This window comes from Prionailurus viverrinus, chromosome A3 (genome assembly GCF_022837055.1).
Source record: "Prionailurus viverrinus isolate Anna chromosome A3, UM_Priviv_1.0, whole genome shotgun sequence".
In the NCBI taxonomy this organism is placed as follows: domain Eukaryota; kingdom Metazoa; phylum Chordata; class Mammalia; order Carnivora; family Felidae; genus Prionailurus; species Prionailurus viverrinus.
In genome coordinates this window covers 43,063,479-43,080,719 of record NC_062563.1, presented here as the reverse complement: position 1 = coordinate 43,080,719, position 17,241 = coordinate 43,063,479, and the positions used below count along the sequence as shown (strand labels likewise).

At 57.3% G+C, this 17,241-nt stretch overlaps 1 protein-coding gene across 6 annotated transcripts in view; it reads left to right on the top strand.

The window, feature by feature from the left end:
* Nucleotides 1-17,241, top strand: part of RRBP1 (ribosome binding protein 1) — a 65,784-nt gene that overhangs the window by 35,734 nt on the left and 12,809 nt on the right. For all 6 annotated transcript variants that reach the window (XM_047854484.1, XM_047854489.1, XM_047854487.1 and 3 more), the window contains exons 3-10: nt 3,403-3,551; nt 4,750-4,872; nt 8,148-8,300; nt 9,031-9,149; nt 11,520-11,673; nt 13,925-14,063; nt 15,888-16,066; nt 16,213-16,238. In XM_047854484.1, coding sequence (XP_047710440.1) covers nt 3,403-3,551; nt 4,750-4,872; nt 8,148-8,300; nt 9,031-9,149; nt 11,520-11,673; nt 13,925-14,063; nt 15,888-16,066; nt 16,213-16,238 — 1,042 coding nt within the window. The remainder of the gene's footprint in view (nt 1-3,402; nt 3,552-4,749; nt 4,873-8,147; nt 8,301-9,030; nt 9,150-11,519; nt 11,674-13,924; nt 14,064-15,887; nt 16,067-16,212; nt 16,239-17,241) is intronic.

The following is a 17,241-nucleotide window of genomic DNA, read 5'->3' as shown; positions in this document are numbered from 1 at the left end:
TCTTGCTGTGACCTTCCTCCAGGCCTCCCTGCTCGTCCATTCCTGGTATTTCAGAACTCACCAAGGTGGGCAAGGCAGAGACTATAGGGGCAGGCTCTCAGGAGCTGGTCTCCATTATTCACCGCCTCATGGTCTTCGTGACGTCAGTGGTTTAGCAGATTAGATGTTAGTCTTTGACAAATTTAGTGTAGTGCCTTAAGATTTCACAATGCCCGGATTATTTCCAGTTTTCGAGTCTTTGCTGGAGATGTGTAACATGCCGGCCCAAGTTAGCTCCTGTTAGCACGTGATTTGTGGCCCGGGTGCCCGCCTCCCAGGAACAGGCATCCAAGTGAGCTCAGCGCCACTGGTTTGGTGAGAGGATCTTGAAACCCAGAAGCAAATGCAGTTCACATGGAGGTCCAAAAGTTCTGGTGCCTACTTCCAAGTACTTTTTTCTTTCATTTTTACTTCCCCTGATTTGGGGGAAATAAAGATGGCACCATTCTTTAAATTTTTTTTTTTTTTTTTTTACATTCTCATTTTTTTTTTAAATTTTTTTTTCAACGTTTTTTATTTATTTTTGGGACAGAGAGAGACAAAGCATGAACGGGGGAGGGGCAGAGAGAGAGGGAGACACAGAATCGGAAACAGGCTCCAGGCTCCGAGCCATCAGCCCAGAGCCTGATGCGGGGCTCGAACTCACGGACCGCGAGATCATGACCTGGCTGAAGTCGGACGCTTAACCGACTGCGCCACCCAGGCGCCCCTACATTCTCTTTATTTTTGATAGAGAGAGAGCACAAGTAGAGGAGGGGCAGAAAGAGGCAGAGACACAGAATCCGAAGCAGGCTCCAGGCTCCAAGCTGTCAGCACAGAGTCCAACGTGGGACTCGAACTCACAAACTGCGAGATCATGACCTAAGCCAAAGTCGGATGCTCAACCGACTGAGCCATCCAGGCACCCCAAAGATGGCACCATTCTTACCTAAACGACTTCTTGGAAAAGTGTAAAGCTGGGGCTCTCTAAAAATACCTTAAAAGATAGTGTTCATATGAGCATAGAGAAGGCCAGGGAAGTTTGCGTGGGGAGATCGGGCGATAGGCAGGGGAGAGTTAAATTGTGCTGTGTGTAGCTTTGGATTGTTGCACCTGCTCAAGTTTTCATTACTTTGTTCTCTAAAACATCTAATAAAATATAATTAGGTAAGAAAGTTTGAATAAAGGTGTATTAGAATGACACTCTTACAGAATACTCTTGGCAGCGTTCTGCAGGCAGAGTGTCCTGGCTATCCAAGAGGGAACACGGTCTGTCAAGACCACTGGGGTGACATCTGTGGGGAAACAGAGCTCCATAGCAAAGCCTGGCTCCATTATCTAAATGTCTCCCCCTCCTGCCCCCAGCAATGTGGTAGGGACTACGGGGGCCTAGAAGGATGGTCTAGGAGAGGCTTCAAGAGATGCCCGAGCCCCTGCGCAGTCTGAGGCCTCTGCAGGGACAACGGCCGTACTTTTGGGGGGTTGGAGGGTCCCCAGGGCTGGAAAGGAATAGACCAGCCTGTCCAGTAGAAATAGTGTGAGCCACCCGTGTGAGCATATGTGTAATTCAGACTTTCCTAGCAGCTACGTGAAAAAAAAGCAAACAAAAAAGAATTAAATTTTAATGATATATTTTATTTAACCCAATTTTCCCCAAATATTATCATTTCCACATGCAGTCGATACCAGAAAATTATTACAGATATTTTACCAAGTCTTCAAACCAGGGTGTACTTGTACCTGCAGCACAGCTTGGTCCACGCTGGCTGCATTTCAAGTGCCCAGTGGCCACACGTAACTGGTGGCCAGCCTGTTGGGACAGCACAGTAGACATTTCCCGAGTCAGGAAAGAAAAACGTCTGTCCATTTGAGCTCCAACTGTGTCTTTGAAATAGTGGACTTCCGTCTTCTGGAAAACCTGCATCTGCCTGCAGGCTGAGGGGGAAGGACAGGGACCCCGGAAACCAAAATGCTACTGGTGCGGTCTTCTAGTAGTGAACTTGAGAGCGGTCTTTGCTTTGTTTTTGGCTTAGCGGTGCTCAGAGTGGTTTTTCTAAGTTTGCCATCAAGATGATTTTGTGTTACATACATATATCAATGAAAAGAAAGGCTGAAGGGAACACGCACCCCACCCCCACTTCATTTTCATGGCACTCTTGAGCTCTTAGGCCTTGAACGTCACCGTGGTTATTTTTAATCTCCCGAGCCTCACGAGGTAAGAAGTTCTACAATGAAGGTGCTCATAGCAACCAGCTCGCCCACATCCCACGTTCCCCTCATTAAGGTATCACGCTAAATGCTTTGGCGATGAAAATATTGTGACTAGCAAGTGAAAATATTGTGACAGGCCAGAGAATTTGGGGTTGCTATGGAAACCTTCCCCGTGCGTTGTCCTCAGTGAGGGGGGCTTAGGTGAAGGTGCTGCTATGGGCCGGCCTGTTTCCCTTTATTTCATGCATTTGGGGCCGGTCGTTAGGCCGCAGGGCAGCTCTGGGCCTCGGCATAAGTCATTCCCCGGGGCATTTCAGGCGGGGTTGCTGCCAGATGGGGCGTCTCAGTTCACCCTTTCCTGCATTCGAGGCCACTCGAGAGCCTGCCTTGAGTGAGTGTGTGTGTGTCAGGGGGCCTCAGGAGCACCGCAGAAGTCACAGCACAGGTGGCTGTTGGCACCTGACTCTGTGCCTCCCGGGAAGTCACTCGTGGACTGACAAGTGGGCAGGCCCGCTGTGAAAGAACCTAGCCCAGCTTCCCCTCCCCTAAAACCTGCCTCGGGCTTCATGAAGCCAGAAACAGTGTTTGAACCTGGATGTGTGGGAAGAGCCTCCTTTTCCCTGGGGCCACAGAGAAGCAGCCTTAGAGATGCGGGCCTTTGCTTGCCATCCTTCTCCAGTGACTGCAGGGTTGTGGCGGTGGGGTCCATGTTTACGAGGAGCCATGGGGCTTGGTCACCACGGGCGGGTGAACCCGCCTGTGCAGGGCTGTGCAGGGCTGGAACTGGACCAAGCGGTTTGCTGGAAAAAGGGAAGGAAAAGCACCTTTGGGGAAGGTATGCCTTGCTTAATTCTGCTCATTTTGATGATAAAAGGGGGCAGTGAGGATGTCTCCCCCAGCCTAGGAAAACAGCCTTTCTTTTACTTAGGGACCTTCCCCCTCTGCTCTCTTCGGGCAGTTGGGACGACTGTGCAGGGACCTGAAGTCTGGGCCGTTTCTCAGCACTCTGAAAGAGCTCAGGGTACCCAGGTCAGGCTCGCATTCAGCCCGTACAGCCCAAGCAGCTGGACAGAGTCCTCGGTCGGCTGTCTGGCCCCTGCTGCTTTGAGGTGTGACCAGCTTGGTTGCTGGGGGCGGAGGGTAAGTTCCTGTTCCTTCTCTCTCCCTGCACAGCGCCCCCGGACTCCGACAGTCCTCTCTACCTCCCTTACAACACTCTGGTCTCCACGGTCGGAAGCATGGTATTCAACGAGGGTGAGGCCCAGCGGCTCATTGAGATCCTGTCCGAGAAGGCTGGAGTCATCCAGGACACCTGGCATAAGGTAGACCCGCCCTCCCTGCTCTCCCCTTAAGTCCTGGGGCCCTCGCCTCCCTTGAATGACCCCGTTGGGCTGGCCATGTGCACAGAGTTCAGGAAATAGTCTCCACTGGCCTCTCTCAGCGGCACCCCGCCTCCTCTTCCCAGACACAGATTGCATGAATCACCCCGAGTACACTCTGCCTTCTGCCTCAGCCCAGCCACAGCCCAGCCACGGAAACAGGAAGACCGTTACGGGTCAGGGCCGGGCTCTGTGTTGTGTGAGCCAGGGGGGGTGAACACAGGCACTGGGGCCTGGCTGGCCTGTGGCCAGGGCTCGGGTACAGAAAAGAAGGTGTAGGGACACGTTGCACAGTGGGGAGCTTGGAAGCCCCTTTCTCTGACGTCCCTCCTGCTGTTGGGGGTCAGTCCAGAGGCCGGCACTCGCCCTCTGCTTCTTGTGGCGAATGAGCTGCCCCCAGGAGATGCTGCCTGGCACGTGTTTGTTCCTCATCCAGAGTCAGAACTCTAGGAATTTTGCTGGAGAATTTTGTGGCACCCTAGTGGTTAGTGATGCTGGGGGGTGTCTTGAGAGCCAGGCCAGTGACTCCTGACCTGAGGCCAGCAGGGCTTACTCCCTTCCTGACTCTCGCCAAGGTGTGGCACGTCCCACAGTCACAGGAAGCTTTGTGCTCAGTGAGCTTGGGGGAGGGAAGGGTGTCTCTTGGCGTGCGAGTGACTGGAGGTCGAGAGGACCTCTCCTCCAAGGAGACGGGCCCAGACTCACCTCAGGCCACTGTCCCCAGAGTACACCTCGCCTCCCGAGGCATCTTGCAGGCCTCACACAGCAGCTAAGGGGTGGGCCCCAAGCCAGAAACAATGACTAATTGCCCTTCAGTGGGGTAGGAAGAGGCCTTGGCCACCATTGGCCCAAGTTCATGGGAAGCACCATGCTCCTAAAACCTGCAGAGATGCAAAGCTTTTGGTCCAAACAGCTCCTGTATGCAGTGGGCCTAGAGACCTGGCCGACTGGGTGGCTGAGGCAGGGGTGCCTGTCCCCAGAAGTGCGTGGAGTCGGGCTAGAACCTGCTCACCCAGAAGCCCCATCCCACAGGACCCGGCCCCTGCTCTGGTCGTGGGTCAGGGTCTGACTGCTGGGGTGGGAGGGCACACCAGGTATCTGCGCACCCCCTCTGTTAACGCTGCTCTATGGGCACTTCCAGGCCACTCAGAAGGGCGACCCTGTGGCAATTCTGAAACGCCAGCTGGAAGAGAAGGAAAAGCTGCTGGCCACAGAGCAGGAAGATGCAGCTGCCGCCAAGAGCAAACTGAGGGAGCTCAATAAGGTACGGCTGAGTGCACACCCTGTCCTGAGCACCCCCAGCGGTGGCCAGCGCTGTCCCCAGATCGCGGGCCGGCCTTCCCACCTGGACTCCTTGCACGCGCCTGCTGGCTTGGGACTGCCTCTCACACCAGGGATTCTGTGGCCACGGGAAGGCCTGCTGTCTGAGAGCCTGACAACCTGGGGCTGGCTTACCTGTCATGGCCCTGGGTAGCTGTGCGGGGTGGCAGCTCCCCTCCATGATGAAGAACACGTGCGCATGGACGTTAAGTAGAGGCTTAGGGCCCTCATTCTCTGATGGGGATGGGCCAGAACCTCACCACTGGTCCCACAGTGACAGGCCATCTTTTTAGGGTATTCACCCTGAAAGCACAAGGGGCCACCCCCGCCAGAACTCGCTGAGCTTTGTCCTTGCCTCTCTCCTGAGGAGTAAGTCCCGGTGCTGCGGTCCCACGAGGCCAGTTGCACTCAGTTTGAAAGCTGTCTCTTTCCAGCAGAATTCTGTGGCTTGCTCTTGCCCTCTTGCTGCTTACTTCCCCCTTCTGTCCAGGCAGCGGGCCCAGGGAGATGGCCTGGGACTGGGGATGTCCCATGTGGTCTGGGCCACAGCCCTTCCTCAGGGCACCTCCACCTGCTCATTCGAGAATAGTCAGAAACGAGGCAGCCTGAGTTTCTGACCTCAGCTGGAGAGACACAGCCCTGAGCCAAACAGTGAAGTTCATTTGGTGGAGATGGCAAGAGCAGATGAGCTTTTTGGGTGGTAACTCTTGGTTAATGGTCCACCCAGGAGAAGGACCTTCCCTAGAGCTCAGTAGCCTTCTGCCCGCTGGGCCTCATCACCTCTGTTAAGACTGTCCACGTGCAGCCTTCACGTGAGCCCGTCTTGAGTTGTTGGTGAAATGCAGGCTGGCTGGAGCCGCTTGCCCTGCCCCCAGGAGCCGGACACACAGCCTCTTTCTGCCTCGGCCAATGGTGTGCCATGGCCGTGAGCATTTGCACCACAGAAAAGGGCCAGCACCGTGAGTCAGTGCCCTCCCACCCCCAGGAGCCAGCAGGCCAGCACTGGTCAAATCTGTGGTTTCAGGGAGCCACCCTTCTGTATCTTCTTTCTGGACAAACTGAGAACTCCCTGTGACATTTGTCTGCCCCCAGAATGAAGGTCAGGGGAGAGGAAATGGAGCAAATGTCCCCACGGCTGGTTGGCCGTGTGGTTGTCTGGCTAGTTCCGTGCCTGCCCCCTTGACTTTAGGGTGGGCTGGAGGTGTGAGGAGTGAGGAGGTACAACCTTTGCCAGTACCAGTGGCCTGTTTCTTCCCCATGTCCAGGATCTCTGGCTACCGTGGGCAGGGCAGCGGGTGCAAGCAGGGAGTGCCTCCTGCAGGAGGCCCCTTAATGCAGCCCTCATGCTGGACGCTTACTGCTCACCCTAGTGGTGGCCACTTGACACAGCCCTTGGTGTTCGTTACCCATCTTGCTCCGAGGTGTCCAGCCAGGCCCCCGCTCCTCTGACCGCACCCTCCCTGCACCCTCCTCGGCTCCCAAGTGCTAACACGGTCCTGTGAGGTCCCTCTTTAAGCTCTGCCAGTGAGTCTTAATCTTCAGACCCGAGCCCACACCCCTGCAGTCCTGCCCCATGTGCTCCCCTGACATGCCGACCCTTTGTTGCCACCCCTGGGCCTCTCCTCCTGCTCTTCCCTTATCCTCAAATGCCTTTCACTGCATGGCTGGCTGGAGATTTTCCCCTTATCTTTGAAGACTCCTTTGACCTCTCTCCCTCCCTCCTGCGAGAAGCCTTCCAGAACGCCCAGTTTCCTCTCCCAATGCCATGGTTGTCATCACCAAAGCAATTACCTATCATTGTATTGTCCCCTGTGATTTTGGCCACCTTGCTTGACTTAACCTAGCAGGCTGCCTGTTAGCGAATGGCCACCAAGGCCCAAGGCCAGCACACAGCTAAGAGGAAGCCTTCCCGGCCTTGGACACCATCATATCTTCCCCAGGGCTCAGTGAGCTCAGCTTTAAAATGGGGGTTGTGATCCCCATCTTACTGACAGAATTGAGTGAGGCGCCTGCTTGCCTCAGAGTGGGAGCACAGTGTTGGCCACCTCTCCCGGCTCCGGTGGATGATCAGTGAGGTGTCCTTTAGCGTGGACCTCAGGCTCCTGTGGGCTCTCACCCTGGGCAGAGCCAGGAAGAGGATTGTGTGAACAGTGAGGCCAGGGGTCCCAGGTGGGCTCAGGGAAGGCCGGGCACACAGGCAGCGTTGGCACCCAGCAGCCACCCCGTCAGCCTAGCTCCTCCTCTAGCCTCTGATTTGCTTCTGTCCCAGCCCAGGGACGGAAGTGCAGGGGACACTCTGGCCCTTCAGGGTGGGTCTCCCTGGCATCCCTGGCCTGGAGAAGGAGAGCATTTCCCACTTCCCTGGTCTCCTGCCCAGGACCGGGATGGCACAGGGCCTGGAATCTTGGGAGACACTTGCACCGTGGTCCCCCAGGCTAGCTGGGCCCACACCAGGCTCTGCCAGCCCAGCTGGAGGCCCACTGGACAGGGAGCATCCTCACCCCAGGGGCTTATTTGCATCACCCTTTCTCGAATAGTCACTCTCTGCTCCCCTGTGGCTTCCATCCATTGCCATTCTTCCAAGAATGGCACAGACCCCAGCCAGCCCCTCTCCCCTGACCAGCCCGTCCCATCCTGTGCTCTGCCTATGCCTGAGGCTTCAGGTCCCCAGGCCCAGCATCCTGTGTTCGTCATGGGCATCTGACACTGACCAGAGCAGATGTTCCCTGGGCTGCGGAGGGAGGACTGATCAGGTACACGTGGAGACCTGGGCCCTCCGTGTGGCTCAGCCATCAAGGCTCACTGCTGCTTCCATCCTTACACGAAGCACTCAAGTAGAAGTGGGCCTTCCAGGACCTGGATGTCAGGGACCCAGCCAAGCCAGGGTGTTGTAGCCCCAGCAGGGCCGAGCCAATAGTCCTGGAGAGCACAAGACAGTGTGTCCTGTTTACATAGCTCCTTCCTGTGTCCGCTGCCTTCACATGGCCAAGGTCTGGCATCCACTCCTACTGGTCAGGTCAGCATGGTTTTCCAGGGATCAGATCCCTCATTGCCTCCTGTGGGTTCTCTGCTGTGGCTGGCTTGGTCTGTCCGGGAACTCAGGGGGAGGGGGTCTCAAGCCCCCAGCCCCAGGCGATGTCTGGGCTGTGATGACCTTGGGCCCATCTGACAAGCTCCTGCCCTGGCCTGACTGCCTCTGTGCCCTCTGCTGTGTCCTAGGAGCTGGCAGCAGAAAAGGCTAAGGCAGCAGCCGGGGAGGCCAAGGTGAAGAAGCAGCTTGTGGCCCGGGAGCAGGAGATCACAGCCGTGCAGGCGCGCATGCAGGCCAGCTACCGGGAACACGTCAAGGAAGTGCAGCAGCTACAGGGCAAGGTGAGCAGTGGCTCTGGGGTGTGGTCGGGGGCCCCAGGGGGCACATGGCTCCCCACAGGGTGGGGGAGCTGGCTTCAGAATCGGGTTGGTTTTGGAGGGGGGGGCCATTTCACGTGGCCAGCCCACCACGCGTGTGTGAACGTCAGCATCCAGGAAGATATAAAATAGATTTTAAACAACGCTTTTTGAAAACAGCCTGGTCCCAAGTGGCCAGTGCCATGTCCTGTCTCCTCCGTTCCCGTGGGTCAAGTTCGCAGCCTCCATGTGACTCCCCAGTCATGCTGGCTCTGCCCTCTCCACTTGTGCTTGGGAGGACCCCATGAAACAAGAGGCATGAGCTACCCGAGGCCAGCGGGGGCCTTCTGCCCAGCCTGGCCTGAGGGGCCAGAGCCCCGTGCCTTCTCCCCAGCCCTGTGCTCTGTCCATGGTGAGCCATGACCACCTCCCTGCTGCTTGGCTCGGGATGTGCCACGGGAGGTCAGAGATCAGGAAACAGGCTTCCTCGGGGTAATTGTAGGCTGTGGCTATGTGCTTGGTGTCACGGCGGTTAACACAGTGCCTGGAGTCTACAGACCGTAAGGCAGAGGGAAGGGAGGGGGCACATGCAGGGGGTCACCCTGCCTCTGGTGCATTAGTTTGTGGGCTGGGGCCTCGCTGACGTTGCTCCCGACCAAAGCCGGCTCTCTGTGAGGCCAAGAGGCACTCTGATGCCCCTTCGCTGACTTTGCAGATCCGGACTCTTCAGGAGCAACTGGAGAATGGCCCCAACACGCAGCTGGCCCGTCTGCAGCAAGAGAACTCCATCCTGAGGGATGCCTTGAACCAGGCCACGAGCCAGGTGGAGAGCAAGTAAGCTCAGCGCCCCCGTTCAGACACCGTGAGGGCGCTCTCCTGGAGGCTCTGGAGCTGGGGAGGGTGTCCGAGCCTCAAGGCTTTGCAGGTAGATTCTAGTTTCTTGCTGGATGTGGGGCTGGCACGGCAGCCTGGCATGGGCCCCACACGTGAGTGAGCACGGGGGGCTGGCTGTGCACTTGCGACCCTCCCCGTTCAGGGCTCTGGCCTGAGACTCCATCCCCCTGTCTGGTTGTGAGTGGCCAAGCCTTCCAGTGCGTGGCCGGCATCCTCACACGTGGTCAAGGCGCCAGGGAGAGCCAGCAAACCCCGGTCTGGTCTGTCCGTGCCCAGCGTCCACGTGGTTGGGTGCCTCTCAGGTCCTGGCTGGTGCTGGCATCTTGCCTTCCCGGGGGAACACGTACTTTTCCACATCTGTCTTCACAGGATCTCGATGTAGGGTCTTTAAACACTTCTCATGGAGACCCAGAATTTTGGGGGTTAGCGGATTGTCCATGATCAGAGTTTGGTGGTGTGGGGACCCGCCGTGGGCCTGAGCCCCTGGATTCTCCACCGGGAGACGAGATCTCCTGTGCTGGAAGGGACATTTGCAGTAGTAAGTCCTGCCTCACGGCACTCGGCCCGGCCTGCTCAGGGGGGCTCTTGCTCTCAGCATCACCCATCAGGAGTTCCAAGGGCTAGTGAGTCCAGTAGGGGGCCGACCTTGGAGGGCAGCAGTGACCTCACCCTGTGAAGGGCAGCGTGGCTTTCTTCTGACTTCCTGATTTGAGCATTACAGTCTCAACAGGCTGGCCCAGAGGAAGCCCCATTACATTTTCTTTTGATTCACATTTCCTTGCCCTCTCTTGGCCTGAAGCATCCAGAAGGGACTTTCCGAGGTTCTGCGTTATCCCCAGAGCATCCCCTCTTGCCTGGAGAACCGACAAAGGTAGAGGGCGCTAGTACCCTCTGTCCCTTAGCTGCAAGTCAAGTGGGGAGAAGGTTGGCCCAGGAGCCGGACCGGGGAGGGGGGTCTGTGCCCATGCATCTGGTCTTGCCGGTGGCCCCCCGGGGCAGTATGAGCTAACGGCCACCTTCCCCAGGCTGGTGCCTTCTGTGCGGAGGCCTCCTCTGGGTGTGCGTGTGCACACATCTTCATGTCTGCCCTGGCCTGTCAGCAGGCTGGAGGTTGGTGGCTGTGGTTTCCTCAGCAGCTACAAGCAGAAGGTAACAGTGGAGCTCTGGTTTCTCCGCTCATGTAGAATCCACTGCGGCCTCTGTCCCGGGGAAAGCCATAAAGCTACAGACCTGTCACCCTGAGGCCGTGGCCACTGACTCCCTTTGTGGAAGTTCTGCTCTGCATGGGGTGGGTGTCCCGGGGCCCTGCCCAGAGCTCCAGAGCAGTCCCAGGGGGCCACCCACTCAGCTTCCCATCTCTATCCCAGGGCACTGGAATCTAGCCTTTGCTGTAAGCCCTCCGGTCTTGAATCTTGGCCTTAGCGTGAGCTGAGAGAGAGCCTTTGGGACAGCCACGTTGGTGCAGGTGGGAAAAACCAAGTGCAGAGAGGTGGGACCCACCTGGCCCTCAGCCAGCAGAGTGCAGCTGGTCCTAGCCAGGTTTCTGGCCTCCACGTGGTGTGACACCACTGTGCAGGGTTGTGGGCAGTCTTGTCTGTCCCCTTTGTCTTGCCTAGTATTGTCTCCTGGCTGGACGGTTGGTCCTGCCTCAGAGAGATGTCTTCTGAGCTGATGAGGCTGGTGGGCCGATCACCTGCTTGCACTGGGGAAAGCGGGTCTTGAGCTGCCTTTCTTTTCCTTTCAATAGAGTCTCCTTCCTTCACTTCTGTGCTTGTCGCCGGTCCTGAGATCCAGCTTTTGTGCAGTGTTCAACAGTCTGTTTTGTAAAGTGCCTCAACCTCCCACCTCTGGTGGCCCCCGGGCGTGGCCATGGTCCAGTCTGCCAGGGAAGTGGGGCGCATGGACTCCAGCCCTGCAGGGGTGTCGAGGCCAGTCAGCCTGCATCTGGGGCCTGTCTGGTCCTAGATCAGCAATGAGGAGAAGAGTGTCTTGCCTTTTCTCTGACTTTCTGGGCGGGGTTCCTGTGGGATACTGTAGGGCACATTTTGCTCTTCGCTCTGTATGGTCCATACGCGGCGCTGGCAAAAGAACGTCTTCGCCAACACACATCAAAGCCCATGGGACCGACAATATGAGAGGCTTTGGTAGTGGCTCTGGGATGTGGGTGACCACTTGTAAAAGAGCACGTGCCCCGGAGGAAAGGCTCGTCTGCCCGGCCCTGTCACCCAGGGGGAGCCCTCTGGGCTGGCGAGAGCTCACCCAGTCAGTCCCTCTTCTGTCCATCAATTGGGGCTGGTGACTGTCTTGCAGGCAGAACGCGGAGCTGGCCAAGCTCCGGCAGGAGCTCAGCAAGGTCAGCAAGGAGTTGGTGGAGAAGTCAGAGGCCGCACGGCAGGAGGAACAGCAGCGGAAGGCTCTGGAGACCAAGGCGGCCGCCTTTGAGAAACAGGTCCTACAGCTGCAGGTGAGCCAGGGTGGCAGCTGCTTCAGCGCCCGAGTCCGCTCTGCCCCCCCACCCCCCAAGCCTATTTGCATAGCAGGGACAGGCCAGAGCTTGCCTGGCCACATTGGGTCATCCCTTCCCCATGATCGTGATGGCCAGAACCCTCGGTCCGGGCCTCGTTAGTAACAGTGATCGCTAGTGGTGTGGAGCGGGTGCACTCAGTGTCCTGAGCATTGTCCTGAGCGCTCTGCAAGCATTGACCCCGCCAACTCTCATCGGGACCCTAGGAGGTAGGTGCCGTTGTTATCTGTCGTCACCCATTACAAGATCTGAGGCACCGAGAAGTAACTGGTCCCAAGTTCACACAGAAGTGGGATTTGAACCCCTAGGTCTGGCCCCAGAGCTGTTTGTCCTTCCATGTTTGCCACCACCAGTGGTCCCGCAGCCTCGGGCTTCAAGGCTGGGCTGGTATGCTTCCTTCTCAGCCTCCGGCTGTGGCCTGAGAGCTGTCATTTTCCCCGGAGAGTGGCTGTTCTCCTTCAGAGGAGGAAAATTGTCCCCATCCCAAAGTGCACTGGGCAACATCCAGTGTGGCATCAGCCTAGGGGCTTTGCTCCCTGTTGCCCTGAAGGCTTCTGGATGCCCCAGTCAGCCCGTTTGGGGACCGCATGTGGGGAGCCTTGCTATCATGTCTGCTGTGTATTTAACTTACCTGCGGGAGGAAGTCCTGGTGGTCTGAGGGCCCTGGGCCCTTCTGCGGCTCAGCCATTGAAGTTAGGCTGTAGCATGAGTCTTGTGGAAGGTACTAAAACGACAGACGTGAAATTGTAAGACCAGTTTTGGGTGTATACGAGGGACCAAAAAGGAACACAGAGAGGTAAACACAGTGTGGATTATTGGGGCAGCATCAAGATGGATGATTTGGTGTTTGCTGTTTTTACCTAAAGCAGGCCCACCCACACCAGTGAGATCAGATGCTCACTGGGGTGGGCCTAGCGGTGATCACGTGTTAAAGGTTTGGGGATAGTTCCTGTGCTTCGGGGGCTGGAACCTCCCCTCTGGTACCCAGCTCATCACCGTTATGTGTGCCACTTCTAAGGGGTCAAAGCCTGGGGCTGGCCCTCACCAGTGAGCCCCAGACTCTGAGCGTCTCTTGCCCTCTCAGGCTTCGGGCTGTCGTCTGCCACCTGGGGCCGCAGAGAGTCCCCTCTTTCCTCTCTGATGCCAGAGATTCTGGGAGTGGATGACCGCAGGTGGTGAAGGAGGCAGGGGTGTGTGGCTGCCTCCTCTGTTGTCCCGTTGCTGACAGTGAAGCCCCCGGTGTCCACTGGGGATTTTGGAGCCTTTTTCCCCATCTGAAAAAGGGCGTGACAGTAGTACCTGTCCCATGGGCTGGCTGGGGATTCACCACACTGATGCACACAAAGAATGCCTACAGTAGTCCTTTGCTCAGAACAAGAGCTCAACAGATGCGAATCTTACAGGGGCCAACTCAGGAGGTCTCCAGGTTTTTCTGGAGGGTTAGGTTGCGGGAAGCAACTCTCTGTGTCACACTGAAATCAAAACGGGGCTATTCCCTTTCTGTGACTGCGCTTCATCACCTGGGGCCCCTTACCAAGAACTCACCGTTGAGGGGCCAGGGTGGCCGTGGCCTCCTGGCTTTTTCCGGTGGGTAAACTGACTTTAGAAATCCAGGAGCATTTTTTTTTTCAAATTTTTTTTAATGTTTATTTATTTTTGACACAGAGGGAGACAGAGCATGAGCGGGGGAGGGGCAGAGAGAGAGGGGAGACACAGAATCTGAAGCAGGCTCCAGGCTCGGAGCTGACAGCACAGAGCTGTACATGGGGCTCAAACTCACAAACCATGAGATCATGACCTGAGCCGAAGTTGGATGCTCAACTGACTGAGCCACTCAGATGCCCCGAAATCCAGGAGCATTTTTTTTTTAAGTTTATTTATTTATTTTGAGAGAGGAGAGAGGGGCAGAGAGAGAGAGAGAATGATTCCCAAAAAGGCTCCGCACCGTCAACACAGAGCATAGCTCTGGGCTAAGCTCACGAACCGTGAGGTGGTGACCGGAGCTGAAATCGAGTCAGATGCTTAACCGACAGAGCCTCCCAGGCGCCCCTGCAGGAGCATTTGATAAAGGCTGTTGGGGTAGGTTGGCAGGTTGGAGAGAGCTCTCTGTCATCTGCGACGTCAGAGCCAGCTGAGGGGCTGGCCTCCCTCTGGCATCTTCACGGCCCCCTTCCCTGTGCCCGGTCCCCAGGTGTCTCACAAGGAGAGTGAGGAGGCTCTGCAGAAGCGCTTGGACGAGGTCAGCCGGGAACTGTGCCGCTCACAGACCAGTCATGCCAGCCTGCGGGCGGACGCCGAGAAGGCCCAGGAGCAGCAGCAGCAGATGGCCGGTAAGGGTGGCCTGTTGGCTCCCAGCGGGCCTGAGGGTCTGTGCCAGATGTGGAGCCACACACCGCCCTGGCCCCACTGCCGGGCCAGAGCCCATAAGATGACCAGCCCTGCTGGCGAGTGAGGGCAGCATGGGATCCCTGACTCTGCCCCTCAGGTGGTCATGAGGTGACGGTCTTGGCAGGAGGCGGGCAGAGCCAGCAAGAACTAGGTGTCGGGGCGGAGCTTGAGAGCGGGGCTGGGGAGTCGGGGGCGTGGAAGGTGCCACCGCCTGGAGCCTGCCTTGCCATGGGGCCCCCTCTGGAGCATCGTCTGTGGGTGAGAGCCGCAGCAACCCTGAGGCCTTTGCCGACCTTCTCAGTGGACTCCTTCTGGACCTGTCCTGGCTCACTCACCCCAAAAGCTAGGTTTGGAAGGTGGGGCCTATGGTCCCCCTAGGCCTACATACAGGTAACTTTCATAATCAGGAGAATGTGGCCAAGTGAGGATGCTGAGGGCCCCTGGAGAAATAGGGCAGACGAGGCCAGTGACCACTCCATAGTCACTTGCTCACAAGTATTTCCTTAGCGACTGCCATAGGCACCCAGAGCTCGGCCAGGAGTAAAGCAGTGGCAGCAGGGCCACATTCTAGCAGGAGAGACGGTAGTCAGGTGGGGGGCCATGCATCAACCAGCCCTGTGCTCTACAGGCTTCAAACAGCCAGCATGACTTAATGCAGGGTTAGTATTCTGTTTCTCTGAAGAGGCAGCTAGTAAATAGTTTTGGCTTTGTGGGCCAGACACAGGGTCTGTCACAGCTGTTCGGCTCTGCTGTCATAATGCAAAAGCAGCCCTAGACGGCATATAAACAGACAGACCTGGCTGTGTTCCAATGAAGCTTTACTTACAAAAACAGGCAGTGGGCCAGAGGTGGCCCTTGGGCCTCGTTTGCTGACCTCACTCTAATGGGCCAGGTGTGGCTTTAGATTGGGTGGTCGGGGAGGCCTCTCTGAGGCGGAGGGAAGGTTCAAGCCAAGTCTGGATGACAGGAAGGGGCTGGTCTCACAAAGATCGGGAAGAGGCAGAAATGGCCAGCACAGGGCCCCTGAGAATGCGGATGAACTTGAACTTGGCCCATACAAGAAACAGAGGCATAAGATCAACAAGTGTGACTGGAACAAGAAGGCGGTTGGCCAGTGTGGGGCCCCAGTTAGCCCTCCCTGTGAGGTGTAGCGTGCTGGGAGCAACTCAGGAAGTCTGGGACGGGGGTGGCATGAGCCCCTTGTACTTGTGGATGCTCCGGTGCTGGGTGGAGACTGGACCAGAGGAGCAGGAGTGGCCCAGGGGAGCAGGCGTGAAGCTCTTGCAGTCATTCCGGCCAAAGGCAACAGGCTGGGCCCAGGTGGCTCCAGGGTGCTGGTGGGCCGGGGAGGGATTTGGCAGACAGCGGATGTGGAACCCACAGGCCTCGCTGGCTGGTGAGAAGTGGGGATACGGAGGAGCAGAGCAGCCAGACGAGGAGACCAGGCTGGTCGGCGGGAGTGCTGGGTTCGAGTTGCCTAAGCAGAGCTCAGCTGATATGAGCCAGTGTCCCAGAGAACAAAAGTTCAGCAGCTACAGCTGGAATCCATTTCAGAGTGGCATCATTTTCCCATGAGCGATCTCAGGGCATTTCGTTCCACCCCAGTGTGCGCTGGGGAGCAAAAGCCAGAGTGACTTTGTCCCTCAGCCGCTAAGATGCCTGGTGGTCACAAGTGTGTCTTATGGGCCTGGGCGCACGCAGAAGGCAGTGGGGGTGGCTGTGCTGACGTTTCCCGCCCCCACCCACCCTTGCACGCTTCTCCTCAGAGCTGCACAACAAACTTCAGTCCTCCGAGGCGGAGATGAAGAGCAAGTGTGAGGAGCTGAGTGGTCTCCATGGGCAGCTCAAGGAGGCCAGGGCTGAGAACTCACAGCTCACCGAGAGAATCCGGTCCATCGAGGCCCTGCTGGAGGCGGGCCAGGCCCGAGACACCCAGGACGCCCAGGTCAGCCTTCGGGAGGGGAGGGAGAAGGTTGCCGAGTCCCACCTTGCCAAGCACAGAGGGCCGACCGTGGATGGGCCCTGTCCTGACTAGTTGCCGCACGAGGCCAGTCTCATGGTGACCGCGGCGCTTTCTGTCTCTCGTTCCAGGCCAGCCAAGTGGAGCAACAGGCCCAGTAAGTGGAAGCGGAGGCCCGCAGCCTTAGCGTGGGGTGGCCAGGACCCCAGGAGCCAGGGCTTCCAGCAGGGTGCACAGATTCCCTGGGGAAGAGCCCCTTCAGAGGCCCTTGCCTTTCCCTGCTCCCTCCGGTGGCTCTGAGGACAGGGAACAGGCCTGGCCAGAAAATAAGGCCTCCTTGCAAAGAGCTCCTTGCCTCCTCTCGAGGAGCGAGGCTCAACTGTGTGGAGACTGGCAGGTGCTCGGTGGGGGCTTCTGGACCTTCTGCCCCCTCCTGTCCATCCATCCATCTGTGACTCAGCTGGTCGGAGGGTCTCCATGTCTACAAGGCGAGGGTTTTTTAGGGACTGAGATCGTAAATCAGGTAGCAGCCATGATTACACACCCATCTAGAGAACCCAGGAGGTCTCCAGCTTTTTGCACAGATCTGCAATGTCCGTGCAGTTGAGAGCTGACCCAAGTCACAGGATTGCCCGCGAGGCAACTTCACTGCTGGCAGACCTTGTTCGCTCTCGGTATTGGTGACCCAGCACGAGGCTGTGCTAGAGGACTGTTTATTTGCTGTTGCAAAGGCTGGAGCCAATACTTGGGTGGAGTGGCTTGAGTTAGGGGACTTAGAGTCCTTGGGACCATCACCTCTGGAGCATGCGTCCCTGAACAGATGTCCACAGGCTTGGGAGAGGGTCCTGGCTGCTGTGGCCAGGGATCCACAGGATAGTCACGGGGGGTGAGGCATGAAGGGTGTCCTCTGTCCCTTTGCAGACAATAAGACATGTCCCAGACCATCAGCTGACATGGTTCCCTTGTTCTGGCTGCTGCCACCAGTGAGTCACCTCCCCTGCGCCTCCTCGGGCCGTGGTCCATGTTTCTTAGCCTCAGGCTTAGCGGTTTGGGAGCTGAGGAAGGAAGCCAGAGGGCCCAAAATGCCTTGCAGGAGACGCAGGACCAAACTCTCCATGTTCCTTTCCCACTGTGCTACTTTGCAGAAAGTTCACGTGTAT